At 41.6% G+C, this 16,808-nt stretch overlaps 1 protein-coding gene across 1 annotated transcript in view; it reads right to left on the bottom strand.

Moving 5' to 3' along the window:
- Positions 1-6,303: 6,303 nt before the first annotated feature.
- LOC111239386 (kin of IRRE-like protein 1) overlaps positions 6,304-16,808 on the bottom strand; it is a 70,681-nt gene continuing 60,176 nt past the window's right edge. The window contains exons 11-15 of the mRNA XM_022769258.1: positions 12,796-13,012; positions 11,662-11,769; positions 9,510-9,637; positions 8,747-8,821; positions 6,304-7,144 (exon numbers count right to left, since the gene is read on the bottom strand). Of these exons, the coding sequence (XP_022624979.1) occupies positions 6,467-7,144; positions 8,747-8,821; positions 9,510-9,637; positions 11,662-11,769; positions 12,796-13,012 (1,206 nt within the window). The 3' untranslated portion in view covers positions 6,304-6,466. The remainder of the gene's footprint in view (positions 7,145-8,746; positions 8,822-9,509; positions 9,638-11,661; positions 11,770-12,795; positions 13,013-16,808) is intronic.

Consider the following 16,808-nt stretch of genomic DNA (forward strand, 5'->3'; position numbering starts at 1 on the left):
TATATATGTATATAAACTGAATATAATTTAATAAGATGAACTCTCTAAACTCGATATCAGCAAATAAATAAAAGAACTTTTACCTGTGTTCTTATGAAAGCCATGTCTTCTTTTATTTTCTATAATACTGTGGAAAAATAATTACATACAATTTGAAAGAAAAAAAGCAGAAATCAAACAGAGAAACATGAAAATAACAAAAAAAAAATCAATAATATCTTTTGTGTTTTGTACAGTTTTTTTTTTTCTTGAGTAAAATGGATAAACAAGTACTGGAACCCAACATGAACAGAATACACATGTGAACAATATATAGGGATAAAAATAAAGAATCGGAGTATGGAGAATATATGCTTGTTTGAACACACACACTGTCCCGCTCTTGCCGTCATGCACACGTCCACTTCACACAGTTTTTAAGTGCAACATGGAAACCTTCTCACTGCTCTGATCATTGTCTTCACGCGCTCAACGATACCGAACAGAACATCGATTCATCCTGTTCACCCGTGCAGCTGTTTCAGAGAGAGCAGACAGGCTCAGCAGCTGGATGAGGGACGAGCGCACCACCTCGGCTCCTTCCTCCTGTCCTAAGGCCACACACACACACAATGTCATCTCCTTCACTCTGCCTTGCCAACTGCATGCTTCCTACTAGGGTTTGACTGAGGTGTGGCTTTGAAAGGGTGAGGGTTAGCTAACCCTCTCCTGGTCAGAAAGAAAACACGTAATGTGTAATGAAGAAGAGCAGGTTTTTACATCACCTCAGGTTGATTTTGTTTTGCAGCAACTGGAACCATCAGTTCCAGTTGCAGTACAAAGTCCATCCTACGCCAATTGTTTTCATGGAAGCTACAGTAGCGGTTTCAAAGAGCACTTAACATTTTTCATAATGACTGAGGAAATATACTAATTTTAGAGTAACTTCTGTGATCTGTGAAGTTGTATTGATTTTATCCACACTTGTTTCCAGACTTGTAGTGTTGTGGCTAAAGCAGGTACAGGAAGATGACATCCCCATCCTTCATCTGGCCCGCAGAACTCTGTATCTGTGTACGGCTAATAGTCCACACATTCATCTGACACAGTAATGCTGAACTTATATTCCAGTGTTGTCTTCCACATTGAACAAAATGTGTGTGTGCACTTATCTTTCCTTGTGTGCGGGTATACAATCTGCCTAATCCGTCTTAAGCTAATACTGTATATAGATATGATTGCAAATACATTAAATGGTTATATTAACACAATTTTGACATCTTAAAGGTGGTTCTATGTAGCCCTATAAAAATAAAAATCTCAAGGATTATAACTTTAACACATATTCACTAGGAAGTGAATTATTGGGCATAAATACTGCCTTTAAATGAATAATATTTTCTCAAAAATGATTACTGGACTATGAAATGAATGAATAACAATCTGATAAAAAAGGAAATCTAATGTCATTGTAGCTTTTTGAGCCCATTTAAATGCAAGTGTGGTCAGGAGTAGCCTCCATCATAACAGCAGGTGACAATGTGATATTTGCCAAAAACATCAGTCAAACCCTATTATTTCTACAGTGCAGTGGTCCCAACATATTCATAATGGTGTGAAATCACACTGGGGTTACATGCTGCCAACACACATACACACACACACACACACACACACACACACACAGTCACACACAGTCACCCATGAGCATACCATGAACACAATAAACACAAAAGGCTGCTGCATTTGTTTGTCTGCTCAGTTCATTTTCTTTGCACAGTCTTTTGGCATCACTGAGGACTCCACAAGGTAAAAATGGACACCGAGCCACTTGAGTCACTCTTGGCCAGGGATGGCACAGCACAGCACAGCATGGAACAGAGCAGTTAGCTGTGGGTCTGGCCTGGTTCTAGTCTGGGTTGGCCTAGTTGAGACAGAATTTTGGCTATTTGTGGCCTGGCTGAGCAGTCTTTTTGGCCACAGATGCACACGTCCACTCTCTTTCGCTGGGTGGATTAATCAGAACCCCCCCCCCCCCCTTATCTGATGCATACAAGATCAAACAAAATACTGTGTATAAAAGTTTAAATACACACTTCTGACCACAGTCGTTTCTTCCTCTGGTGACGTAACACCACAAAGTAATACCAAGAAAATAACTTTGAAAATACAGGTTTTCATAGAAAGAAAGGAGATCGCGAAATAATGAACACTGCCGAAGGATGTCATGAGCTCGTGAAGCTATATATTCTCTAAAAACAGACTCCCAACCCGGCCCCTCCAACACACACACACACACACACACACACACACACCCATACATACATTTGTACAAGCTAGATCGCTATATCTACCCCATATGTTTTCATCTTGAAGAAAAAATATGGAAGAAAGCTATGAGAGAAAGGTTTGCAATGATTTCTTTTCATGGAAAGGTTCAGGTTTCAGCCGCTAAATCTGGAAGCTGGTAGGTGGCTATGAATGTGACACAGGAGAGCGTATCCATACACACAGCGGTGAGAGGTACACATGAGAAAAGAGTGGTGGTGGGGGCGGGGGAGAAGTAAACACTTCCACATTCCCTTCCAAACCACATGGTTTTTTTTTTTTTTTTTTTTTCATCGCAGAACCAAATGTAAACATCCATTTTGCACGTTTGGCATCTATGGTGTCTTTTACATATTTATATGCCCCCACTGTCAACAGACTGTAAATACTTAAGAGGTAATGACTAAGTACCTGGGTGGCCTGGCCATGTATTTGTTGGCCCCTCAGTACCTCCACTGTGTCAGATTTACTCATTCTACACAAGGTCATAATGACATTGCAAGTCAGATGCAAAACACAGCACGGCTACAACTCTGTAAAAAGGTTGTAAAGAGGTAATAGTATGCAGTACCAAGGCTGTGATAACCATATAAATTTAAAAGGGTGCTCCATCTGCCGTTCTTCTCTCCATAACTGCTGAAACAGTTTATATCGTGACCTTGGAGCCGCAAGGTTCCATCTGATATTCTAATCAGAAACGACGTGGCGGTGGCTTTCCTCTCTGAAAGTGTTTATTCAAAACAGGGGCAATAAATACAAATTTTACTGCCCCTTAGCACAAAGTTACCATAATATACTGTATCTGTGAGGGGTTGATAGGGTGGCTTATAAGTATAAAGACTCAATGATTACCTCTGGAGGCGCTAAGATTCCTGGCTTCGCTTTGCAGCCTCTGATCTCTTTTTTCGTAAAGCGGCACCTCACCTGCTATCGTCTTTGAACTGCTCAAAAAAACATGTCACAGATACAAGTGGTTGACACTTTGTTGTATTCAGTCCTTCCTCACTTTGTCTGTCAGATAAAGCAGATGGTCGCTCAAGAAAAGGTTGAAATAAAAGCAACATCTGGCGGGTGCTAAAAGACGTTTTGAAAAAAAAAAAAAAAAGTCAGTGTATCACTTGATGTCTCTTAAAAAATGAGGTTGTATTTTTTGAAGGAATCTTATAATTTCAAGTTCAGCGTGTTGTACAGATTGATGCAGCAGCTGTGGAGTCCTTGTCAAGAAATGATTGTCACCATAAAAGGTGAAGTTGTGAGATGGTGCGATGAAGACTGTTGAATCTGATCTCACTCACAAAGCTCAGTGTGCACACTAAACCACTTCTATGACCAGCGGTGACATTATGGCCGATGACGAGCCGACAGTTTTTCACCGATCTTGTTTTAGCACCAGTAGCTGTTTTTGGAGATAGCAAAATAAATCCGGCCCATACTTTGGCCACATGCTTGTTTTCTTCTAGCTAAGTATACAACCGCTTCCACGGCCCAAATTTGGCCCATATAAAGAGCATGATTGTAAGATGCTTCTTCCACATCTGGACCACTTCTGGCGCCCAATCATCAGGATAACAGCTGGACTCTGCCCAGATGTGGACGTATATGGGCCAGACTCAGGCCGAGGACCCAGGCATATGTTGTGCCAGAAGTTGCATTTTGCTATCTGAGATGTTTTTAGTGCAGTATTCACATTGCGAGTAACACTGTAAGTAAGTGACTGGAAGTCTAATTATTTCCTGTGGAGGCGAACAACCGCAGAAAAACATGATCCCACATACGTTGAACAAAACTGAATTTCTTGTGCTCACTGCTCATAAACAGCCAACTGGATATCTGTGTTCGTTTCCCCACAGATGTGATTTTGTAACAAGAAAGATTGCTCAATTTGGAGAATACAAAACGAAGCAGTCGCACACAGCCATTCAAAAGCTTTTAGCTTCTTTTCATCTCAAATAAACGGTAACATCCACCAGTGTTTTATAAGCAAGGCTTCATTTTAAGCACTTCTTACTTAAAATTATTTTTTACATCAGCCAAAAAAAGCCATCACTACTCTTAAAACTTGCTACACAGATAATAATCCACACTGATCAAATTACAGTCTTGAAAAGCCTTTTGTAAACTCGTATTGTGAATTTCGACTTACTATTGGGAAGGTAAGCAAAGCAACTAAGCTGCAACAAAAACATTTTTTTTTTGTCCTCTATTGGAGGAATCATTTGGTAAATATGGGACTTGTTAAGTAGCTGCATCGGTAGAGTTTGGAGCAAAACAAGCAATATTTTAAATGCTGATCATCATTGACCTGTGGGGTCAAAAGCCAATCACACAAACCAAAGCTGAGGCAACATGATGGAAAGATCTCAGACATAAAATACCACCAAAAGTTTCTGCTGCGGTGAGAAACCCAGCACTTACACATAAATGTACATAGTACCATATGAGCTAGATAGAACCCCCTGTACCTTCATGTTGATATGTTAGACTACACTCGAACCATCTCATCGCTCACTGCGTTCACAGCCCAGCTCAGAGTGAGCGGCTGCCTGTTCTCCATCCATCACTTCTGAATGTCGTCGACGTTTAAAAAAAGGCAGTCCAGTCAGAAGACCGGAAGTCAAAGGAAGAGTTTCACACCAAACGGAGATATCCAGCAGAGAGGCTTCTCCCCCGCCTGCTGGATATTCACCATTATGGAATAGAGCTCTTCAAATCTTCTAATTTAAGTCTACAACAACATCCACTTTAAAAATACCATCCATCTCTTTTTAAAGAAACTCAAACGTTTCCAATAACGCTCACGTTGCCACCTGCACGTTAAAAAGTGAGTGTCACCCAAAAACTCTGAACCTTTGGTCCACAACTCCTTATAAAAATACTATAAAATGTTTCTGAATGCCATTTTTTTCTCCACATGGTTCGGTATAAATATGGGAAAAAAATCTATTCTACTGTGCAAGTGAGAGAAACAAATATTTTTTGACACTTGAGGAAAGGGGAGGTATTTTTTTTTTTTTTTGTACAAATTGCAGAAATTCATTGAATGAAAAAGCGCTCCTGCCACACCTCGTTTCACAAATACTGTTTACAGCATTGACCTTGAGTGAAATGTGAAGTCTAGAAATGTATCATGATGATAAAAATGAGAGGTGAGGAGGAGAAGGAGTTTACAGAGATGCTTGCTACCGCTCCTTTCCTCTCAGATGTGGCATGTACAAAACCTCGTCTTCCAGAGCATCTCGTCTTACGCTTTTACAAAAGAAGCCGCGTGTCAATAGTTTGTATGTGTTGGCACATAAGCATCGGCACTCTGGTCACTCACTGTACCACCTTAAGAAGCTTTGTCCCACTTAAATCAAGGTAGATCTTGTAAAAAATGGCCACTGGGCAGGTTTTAGTGAGGAAAGAGGATCAAAAAGTGCCAGATATAGTTATAGTTCAAGCTGCCCCGTTGCTGCAATACATAGAAACAGATGAGTCTTTAAAGATCTGTGTGTGTGTGTGTGTGTGTGTGTGTGTGTGTGTGTGTGTGTCTGTGTTTTGCAATATGTGAGAGTCACAAAATGCAAGAAAAAGGTGTGAGGTTTGCTGTAGGTCACTGCACTGCATCACACTGTATAGGTTTGTACAAGGAAATAACTTTAAAATGATCCAAATCTGAATTTGTACGTATTTACAGGGATGGGGTGAGAGGGAAAATGTGATGCAGAGGGGGGAGGCGAGATGGTCGACGAGCAAAACGAGGATTGCAGGAAGGAAACGGTTCCTCTGCTCCTCCTTAAGCTCTCGGCGCTCCTCTTCTTTCCTGTCTTCAAAGTGCTCTACTCCTCTGTTTGTCTCTTTTCTCTTGATTGTGGCACGCTGTTGCTTTTGTCGAAGCATAAACACTGCACGTAACAGAAGGTCTGCGCAAATGTGTGTGAATGTCGCTTTGCATGTGTCGTATGTATTGCTGCTAACTAGAGTACTGTATATGCGATGCTGCTGACTGCTGTGCGTTGTTGTGTTTTATTGGTTCAGAAAATTAACCAAATTCCATGCACTGGTTGCCATGGAAAGAGAGAACAGATTCTTGAATGCGCATGTATAGAAAGGTAGGTATTTTTATGTGTAGTAAGTACTGCTGCAAAAAAAAGCGAGCCAAAGAGTGAGTATGTGTTTCTCACACATGAGTCTGCATCCGCTGTGTGTGTCTGTGGGAATAGTCAGAGGGGGGAGACGAGTACGAGAAGCGAGTGGAGCTTCCATACTTCCCCAGCCCTGTTTCAGGACTTTGCTGTCCTGGGCCCGGCCCTGGTCCCGGCCCTGGCCCCGGTCCCGGCCCCGGTCCTGGCCCCGGCCCCAGCCCCGGCCCCGGCCCTGGCCCGGTCCCTTGTCCAGTTGGATACATCTCATAGGCTGGCCCTTCCTCTATGGGCGGAGCAAAGCCCATGCGGTAGCTGGGATACTGGGAGGGGTATCCGTAGTTGTCATAGGCCAGCTGGGTTGTGTTGTCCAGCAGGCCGCAGTCTCCCGGATAATCTCCAGGCGATTGAAGTGCCGGATTGGGAGGAGCTTGCTGGCTCTGCGCCGCCCTGGAGAAGGTGTTGAACTGGGCGTAGGTGGCATGGGACATCCTGGAAGGCGGGCGGGGGTCATAGCAGCCTGTCCTTGAGCCTGGCACACCGCTTGGGGGAACTGCACCGCTGGGGGCAGCTGAGGGTCCGCTGGATGTGGCACCGGCCGGCCCGCTACTTGGGTTTGGCGAGCGAAACTCTCCCTGGTAGTGGATGGCACGTGACTGGGGGCGCGCCTCATCGTGGGTGGTGGCTCGGACGTTGTAGTAGCCGTTGGTTGGATCCTGTGATCACAGAGGACACTATTAGCTTTTCAGTCCTATTTTTTGTTGATCATCATTTGAGGAATCATTTGCATTATGCTAAGTAGTAAAGACACATAAACATCTGGTCTGTGCTTGCTTAGCTTGCCGTAAGCAATGGTAGTTCTGTAACATTTGTATATCATTTTATAATTATAATCATAAAGAAAGACTGGGAGCTCTAGAGTACCTGGAACTGTTGCATTTTTCTTTTATCCACAACAGTACAGAAAAATAATGTTTTTATATGCAGTGCAACAGCAACAAATCAAACCATAAAGACAAATAAAAACACTAAAAATAGTAATCTATAAATAAAATGTAAAATAAAATTTAAAAAACTGAAGTTAAATTAAGTTTAATAAAGGTCCCATATTTTACACTTTTTCACTCTCTCAGGCTTCTCTCTGGAGCTCTAGTAAGAACAGGTCGGTGAGCCAATCAGAAGAGAGGAGGCTCTCTTCTGATTGGCTGACTGTTTTCTGAGTGATTAAATACAAATATAGCAGATTTCAGGTAAACACTCGGAGAAACCAAATCCTGCAAGGCTGGACGGTGGGCCTGGGTGGGTAGGGGTTGGAGAATGGTTGAGGGTGGTGACTGTTTTGTTGTGACATCACAAAGTGAGGGAAGTCCTGACCACTCATTTTAAGGCTCAGTTTGTGAATACAGGCTGTGTGCATTTCTCTGTGGACTGAGGCTTTGATACTTTCACAGTATGAATATAGAACCTAGACCTGTTTTATAATCAAACAACACATGGAAATCTCCCTTTATACTATATGGGACCTTTAAGGATATTCTCTCTGATAAAAGTAAGTTAAGAAAAAAAACATACAGACTCAGCCAGCTTAAGTTGCTATAACAAAGTGACTTTTAACACATCCCCTATTAAATAATACTACACACTGCTCATATTTTATGTACTGTATATTGTCACATTGTACGCTGATATGCTTGATGATGTGGGTGTATTTGGTGGTGTGTTCATGCTATGTCCAAAAATGTAATGATGTGTGAATGATGCAGTGCAGCGTAGGTGCATGAACACAACACATAATGATACAACTTCACTTTACCAGGATAAACAGGGTTTCCAGCGCAAGGTGAGAGCTCATATGTGTAACAGCTAACTCTGGAATAAGAGCTCTATTAGGGCACATTCGCAACATGAATGTTTGAAGTAGTTTGTTTTGCTCCTTTTGATTAATTAGTTTGTGAAAGTGAGAATTAAAGGACACACGGTTTTGAGATTAAAAGGAGATTTTAGCCTTAATCTTACAGAAACCAAACTGGGGGATTATCATCACTAATATCTGTTTATTCGGGAACTTCAGAGGCACAGTTTTTGAAAAAAGTGTTTTTTAAAAAAAATGAGAGTAAGGCTTTTACCTCCAGTGAAAATGCCAAACCTGAGGAAAAAGTGCAACTGGTAATCAGCACGTAATGATGGATATGACCACATAGTTCACGGCATGCGATATGTCTGTGCGCCATGCAGGATAAAATCTTTAAGGTGCTACGGGGAAAAAAAATCCAATGTCAAAATGCTAAAATGTCTCTGTGGGCAGCCAGCCAATTCACCTTGAGCTCGTACTCCTCGCGGGTGTCGCTCTCGCTCCGGACGTCCTGCTTCAGGTCCATGTCGTCTTTGAATGGCTGAGTGGAGGGAGAGAGGGAAACAGAGGGCAGAAACTAAACCATCAAACAACGAAACACACACACGGAAAGAGGGAGGGTAAGAAAGGAAAGAAGGAGGAAGAGAGGGAGGGGAGAGGAAAACAGAGTTTCAGGTTTTTCATCCCAAGAGAGTGGAAGACGAGAAACGCTCAGTTGTTGGAAAAGAAAAAAAGTTTCGGGCCGAGCTTGAAAACCGCACCAAAGGAGCCTCGTTGATTAGATTCTCCAGGACTTCCAGGGTTTCTAAAAGAAACATGGCGTTAAAGTGAGTGTGTGTGTGTGTTTGTATTAATGTTGAGTGAGAATAATATCAGTTTAATTTGCGTTGGGTGCGTATCTGCAAGATGTCTCCTGTCTACTTTGTATTTCTGTATGTATGATGTGTGAGAATCTGCCTCTTTGTGTGTGTGTGTGTGTGTGTGTGTGTGTGTGTGTGTGTGTGTGTACTTAAATGTGTGTTACAGGCAGGCCTTATGCATGTGTGTCTGTTTTACTGTGTGTGCATGTGTGTGCATGTGTGTGCATCTGTGTGCATGTGTGTGCGTGCGTGCGTAGCTGCCTCTCCTGCCATGCCGCCCTTTGTGTTGGTGTATCTTTACATTTAAGGCCATTGACCCATACGCCTCCTCTCCACGGCCCCCGGTGACTCAGATGAGGATCTACTCACAGAGTACATGGCCTTGACCATCCGGGTTGCTGTAGAGACGTTTGTCGCCTCCTCCTCCAGGCTGTGGGTCTCTTTGTTAACCGTTTCTACCTTGATGTCTGGTTTACCGAGTGTGACACCCCGGCGACCTGGAACAAGAACACAACCTCCAGTCATATTCTGGGTCAACGTCAAGATAATTCATTGATTTAGTTAACAGCCTGGTTGAAAAAAAGCAACAAAAACTAACAGTAAAAACACTTGATTCTGTTTAATGCTGTTTTGTCTGATTTGTCTGGGCCATTATTTGCCTTGTTTGTCTTATTTTCTCTCTTTTGATAATGGTGCATTGAGCAATTTGGTATGCTGGCAGCTGCAAAAGGCAGAGAGAGGTGATGGTTTGAATTTTGAGGACGTCAGTATCCAGCACGATGAAGTGAGAAAACTGCATGTTCCTTTGGCATTGATTTCTTTCTTAGGGGCTGTTATGAGGAAAATGGTGAAGATGAAGAGTTTGAAACAGATCTTTCTGCCAGTAAATGTGATGTGTACTGTTGATTTTCTTTTACTGTATTTTGTATGAAAATGAGGCATTGTCCTTGACATGAAATTGTACACAATTTAAAGCGCCTATGTTATGATTTTAAAATTTGTGACTTCAGCAACTTCTAGTGGTAGTTTCAAAAAATAGAATGGACAATTTTTTTGCCATCAGAAAAAACTGTGAGATGCTTTAATCACATTTAAAAAATCTACATATAGAGCCTTTAACTGCATCAGGCCATTTTGTCTCATATGCAAAGAAAAGGTCTTTATCCCCAGAAATCTTAAAGAATATTTTATGTGGACTCCTCACTGTTTACATACTTAGTTTCTGGTGGTGGAGGATGTCGTGAGAGGATTTAGCTAACCTGGTTTGCCTAGATACAACAGAAAAATAGAAAATAAATTCTGGGCAAATGGTAAATATACTCCATTTTAAATCCCTTACAGACATAGAGCTTGTTACTGTACATAAACCTGTCTCATGTTTGAATAAACACCAGCAGTCACTGATTTAAACAACAGTCATAATGGCAGTCTTATTCAGTTGGGTCTCATAATATTTCTGTGACACTTCCAACATGGCTGAAGTCTGAATTGAGCATATTAGGTTAAATATGCACATTTAGAGATTAAACATATTTCATGTCATCTCATTAAAAGGGTGTTAGTTTGGTTTGCTGGGTGAGATATGTATTACAGCAAAAATTCAGATTTTAGGCCGATAAACCAGGTACAGTATATTTCTATGTTAAACACAGCACTGCTCACTTTTAATTCACACGACTCCTAACAGTCAATGTTCGTGAACACGAGCAGCTCTCCTCCACAGCAAGAAACCTCAAAAGTAAAGATTGAGATCTGTGAAGTCTTGAGCTGCATCATACACAACAAATGAGAGAATGCTTTATCTGGAGCCACAACGATGTCTGTTTGAGTTTCTATTTTCAAACAATATCTTTTCTGTAGTGGTGTTATCAGCTCTGAACCAGAAAATATACTCTTATCCCCAGAAAATCCCTCCTGGGAATGTGCCAGTCACCTTCATTGTCTTTCCCAACTCTTTATTTGCTATGGAGCACAGCTCAAAATGACACAACAAGAAGACACAACATGCTCTGTATGTGCTCTCTGGTTTGCACAAGTGCGGTTTGTGCTCTCAAATTCTAATTTGATTGCCGTCGGCTGTAGAAATAACATATAGGAATTCATAATTTAAATACTATTCACCTTTAAATGCTCTTGTTTTTCTGCGCTGTTATTTATGTACTTTATCTAGTGTACGAGCGGCATACAAAAACTGTTTATTTAAAACATAATCACACAATTCCATATCAGCTGAATGAAAACGGAAATATACAGTAGGCGTTTTTAAGGCAGTTTGCGTTATTATATGAATATTCATTAATCTCATTTGAATAAAATGCTATACGGCTGGCATATGTTCCTTTCTTCGTGGAAAGGCAGAATGACAGATAGGGAGAGTGGATGAAAGAAAGACTGATAGACACATACAGTAAGTGTGTGCGAGCACCTACACACACACATACACACACACACACACACACGCGCGCACACACACACACGTGCGCGCGCCCAGACACATTAAAGAACCACTGTGTGCACTCACTGCCTTTGCGTTGGCGGTAGAGGAAGAAGGCGAGTGCCAGTAGAAACATAAGCAGCAGAATGGAGGAGCCCACCGTACCACCGGCGATAATTCCCACTGGAACAATATCTGAAACAAACACGAGCAGAAAGAGGGTCGGGGTTGAGGGACAGCTGCTGCCTCATTGTTACTAAAAACCTGCATGGATGTTGTGTCATTTAAGCACAAATCCTGTTGTGTCCTTAATATTGAATCTCTGAGGGCTGGTTATGTTGATAAAGCGTGCAAGTCTGACAAGGGATAAAAACACTGTTAGTACACATAAAGACAAATCCAAGCTCTCCTTCTCTCTCTGTCTCTCTCTCTCTCCTCTTTCTCTCTCTCTCTCTCGAAGATTTTCTGAAGCCTGCGAAATCTGACAGCTGAAAGAATAAGAGTCAGATAAGACTGACAGAGCATGAAGAAATCATTTTCTCAATGTAATGTGACATACCCAGCTCTCCAAATAAAATGTGTAACAATCCAGAATGGACTAACAACACTATTATCTATTCTCTGTCCTCCAGCTGATGCCACCGCTTAATAATCTTGCTCAGGGGCACTTCAGTTTGTACGAGAGAGAAGAGGACATTAAAGGAACCCTGTGGAGTTTTCATTGAAAACAAACACAATTCTGTGTCTCACAATAAAAACGCACTTTATGTGTACTTAAAGCTTAACATTTTAACAATTCCTTTACTTCCCAATAAAACTATTTTTTCTTTATATCTTGAAATGTGCATTGGCTGTATGTACGAGTTATCTTCTTCCCTGCATTTTGCTTGCACTTTGCTACCTTTCTTAGCTCTTTACGGCCACCATGTGTACAACAATAGAGTACTGTGAGACTGCAGGCAGGACTGCGCATTGCATCACCTGTCCAAAAAAAAAAAAAAAAAATCCAAATTAAACATATTGCACATATGGTCAGACTCCACATGGTATCTTTAGGGTCTAACAAAAAGCGTTGTGTGTGTTACAGAACTTTTCTTTAATGTTTTAAAATGCTGCATTCTTTGCATGGGCAGCTTTCTTCCACTCATTTACTGGCATGCACATTGCCACCTTTAAGGCACTTTACTGCCTTATGTTGACATGATACAAACTATAACATACCTGTCTCCTCTAGGGTGATGATCATGGTGCCGGGGCCGAAGGAGTTCCAGGCGGTGCAGTTGTACGGCGAGTGGAAGTCAGACTCCATGACGTTGTTGATGGTGAGCGTGGAGAGAACGGCCCCGCCCTGGGTCGGAGGTTTACTCTGCTCCACGGTGTACCTCTCCATCAGGGTGCCCTTCTCCTTCTCCCACACGTTCTCCTTCCATGCCCAGACCTGAGACACACCAGATAGAAAGGAGGGTGGGACTATCAATACACTCTGTACTACTACGGGCCACCAGAGCACATTTTGTAGTCAGCACTCACTCTCGTGTTGGCTCGAATCGAAAAGCAGGTGTACTTCAGTTTAAGATTAAGATAAGAGCAAAGGCTTGTCACATCTGTCCACTAAAACATCTGTAACTCTGTTCATGATAAACACAGCAGGATGTCCTTCAAGCCGACAAGGAGCTCTGTATAAGTGTGATGAAGATTCAATCTCCAATATGTTTAATATGGATTTTTATCTAAACTCTGCTCTTTACTTCTGCAATCGCCCAATTTGCCCTGAGGCGTCAATAATGCTAATTTCATTTTATCTTATCTTAAATAGTATTAACCACAATAAACTCACACACACACACACACACACACACACACACACACACACACACACACACACACAGAGACACAAGTAAACATTCCGCCAACAGATGGGCTGGTGTTAAGAAAGGTTAAGAGAGACTGAAGCGAGTCTGGGCAGGAAATATATTTTAAGCAAAACAAATTATATTCTCACACCTTGGTAACTAGTTTTTTTTTTTTTCTCCTGGTGCAGTATAGGCCTAATTAAAATGTTTGGAGAAACTTTTTCAGGCTGGGGAGGAAATAACAAATCAACCACAACAGACACACACACACAACACACACCAACACACGCCAACACACACACACGCAGAGTGCAGCAAGTGTACACGAGTGATAAAAACTCAAGTAGGTTTTTCTACTTAAAATCTGCTGAGGTAGAAATTTGAGGATATTAAATATGGAGCATGACGATATCAAATATACATAGGCCCATATGTTGGGCTAATGTACCTTTTAACCTGCTTTGAAAAAAAATGAAAAAAAGGGAGTATGTGATCAAGAGTTGGTGCGGGAGATTTTTTTTTATAAAAAAAAAAAAGCCCCCAAATCTTCTGCTTCTTTTTTTTTTTTTACTCTGACAATCTTGCATAATGCGTCTTTTTCTGCCCCCCCCCCCCTTTCTTTATCGCTCTTTCACACAATAATTTTCTTGCACCACCACTGTCTGTCTTTTGGTTTCTGTTTCTCAATCTCTTGTTTCCTCTTTTCACACACACACACACACTCACACTGTAGACACATGGGCACACACACGCACGCACGCATGCACACACACACACACACTCCATATTTTATAAGTCCTTGTGTCTCTGCATTAAGCCGAGACTATAATGTCGCACCACATTATACGCTCTGAGCTCTCTGCCAGTGCAGCGGGGGGCTGAAGCTTCCTAAAAGCTCTGATTTCTGTCATGTTGGCACTGCACAATTGGATAATTGACGCTGAAAGGTACAGATTTTTACTCTCCCTCCATCTCATGCCTCTCTCATTTCAATCTATTTCACCCCCACACTCTCTCCCTCTCTCTCTCGCTCGTTCTAGCCTTCAAACTCAAATGTCATTACTGAATTTATTTCCATTTTTCGGCCTCTTCTTGTGATTTGTGAGCATTCTGGTATTTTGCCTTTTTTAAAGGTTTATATCCACATGCCATACTGCTCATTTTGTAACCTATATAACACGCAGACACTTCATATTAAACTGCAGTTTGATCAAGCATTGCACTCAGCGACTTTAGCAAAAGGCAGGAATGAAAAAAAACAGCAAAGAGTTCTGCAGTTGTGGCACATTCAGGAGGATATTCCATTACAATTTGCTGCTAAGGCAATCTCAGTGAAAGATTTCTTTTATAGAAAAGATGGCCACCACTTTGAAAGGGATCACTGGATTGGAAAGGTTTTAGCTGGTAGGTCCAATTCACACTAAAATCAATACGGTCTAGGTGCTACACTGACTCCGTCATGGTGACCATAACTCAGTAACTCTTAATATCAGAGGTCTTAAACCCTCCATATGTCCAATTTTATGTGATTGTACCGTCTTTCAATGTATTCTAATGTCATACGTTTTGTCTCGACGATTTCGTAAATTTAGACAGTGCTGCTTAAAATGACTCAAAAGTGTTTCTTGTTTGGCTCAGCGAGAGAAACTGTTACAACTGACTGATACAAATCATTCACAAACAGATCTCTCAAACCTCTAGACCAGCTGTTCCCAACCAGTGGGCTGGTACCCCCCCCCAAGGGGTCAATACATCTGAGGGGTCACAAGAAGATTAACAGGACGGGAAAGCAGGGGGAAAAAAACATATTTCCGCTAAACAAATTAAATTATTCATCAATTCTGGTGTATCAAGTGGATAATTTTACATCTTTAGAGCTCTTATAATTAGTCTAATAAAACAATATGAAGAAGAAGAATTCATCTTTGATGGAACTGGTAGACATTGATTTGTTTTAAGGGGTTATAAGTCAAAAAGGCTGAGATACACTGCTCTAGACCGGCTTTAAAGGACAGCAAAATGATTGGATCCAGTGGCAGAGTGATTAATATCACTGGTACGTCTTGTAACAGTGATTTCTAACCAAGCGGCAACCTCCGAGGCTGAAAAATGAAGCCAACATGGACGTACCAGAGACCACTTGAGGCTGTATACAAAAGTGAGTCAATCTCCATAGACTCCCATGTTAAAATGCCCAACTTTACAGCAGAAATAAACATGTTTACAGCCTAAAACAAAAACGGTTATTGTCTCTATGGCTAATTTCCTCCTTCATGACAACTGTACGGGACGTTAATTCATATACATCTCACTTGTTTAAATTTTATTGAGGCTTAAATTAATGCATGATTGAGGGCGCGCCACTTTGAGTGACAGGTGGGTGAACGTATGCTTTGCCACAGACCAGCATGCACACCGGAGTCTCTGCTCCACACACGCCCCACCTCTGTGCCCCTTTTTGGATTAGGTACCTGGGAGAGTAAGGGGGATGCATTTACTCCATGGGGAACCTAGAAACGTAGATCAGCTAATTTGAAAAAACATAAAATTATGTTTTGAAAAAGATACATAAAATATATAAAATATATCCATGTATTTGTGCTGAACCTCGGTACGTTTACTATCAGCTACAAAGGGCTATCTGGCTCCACGAGCCTGAGTCAGTCACGTGCTGCAACTGTGGCTGCAGGAACACTGGCGACTGTGACAAATTAGCAGAAAGGTCTACATGGATCACTAAAAGTGATGAGCAAGACTAAACAATTCCACACAATCACATTGTCTTCACATGTGCAGCCACGGATTCACGGCGGCCAATTCCTTTTTCTCGTAGGTGAAAAAATACTGTCCAACAATTCCATCCCAAGGCCATCCCATCTGTCGGAGGGGAAAGACAAAGGGGGTGTTTGAGCACATCTCACAACACTGTACGGCTGAGATCCACTGTTGTCCCAGAGCTGAGCTGCGACACAGCTTAGACATTTTGACAAATAAAAAAATGAGGGGCGATATCTCAAAACTGCAAAGACATTTGGCTGGGATTTGTTGGACTTGAGTCACAGATGAGCTGGTAAACAGTATATTGGTATATGGGATTTCTACTATTTGATTTTTCATATTTGAAAATACTATTTGATGTGCTCACTCTAGGCTGTCAAACACTAAACACTTCCAAAATACTTTAATAATCATGATTTCTTGAATCTTATCTGCTTAACTCTGGAACATGTGTACAGTGCTGCGTGTCCCCGCTTTCATTTCAACAGCAGCTGTTTTCGATGAGTCACACCTTCCACCACAGAGGAGGAACACATCATTCCCACGTAGCCGTGACACAGCTGGAGAACAATGGCACTTGTTACCCACCGTTTGGTGAGTAAC

This window comes from Seriola dumerili, unplaced genomic scaffold, assembly GCF_002260705.1.
Source record: "Seriola dumerili isolate Sdu_G_001 unplaced genomic scaffold, Sdu_1.0 BDQW01002429.1, whole genome shotgun sequence".
Taxonomy (NCBI): Eukaryota; Metazoa; Chordata; class Actinopteri; order Carangiformes; family Carangidae; genus Seriola; species Seriola dumerili.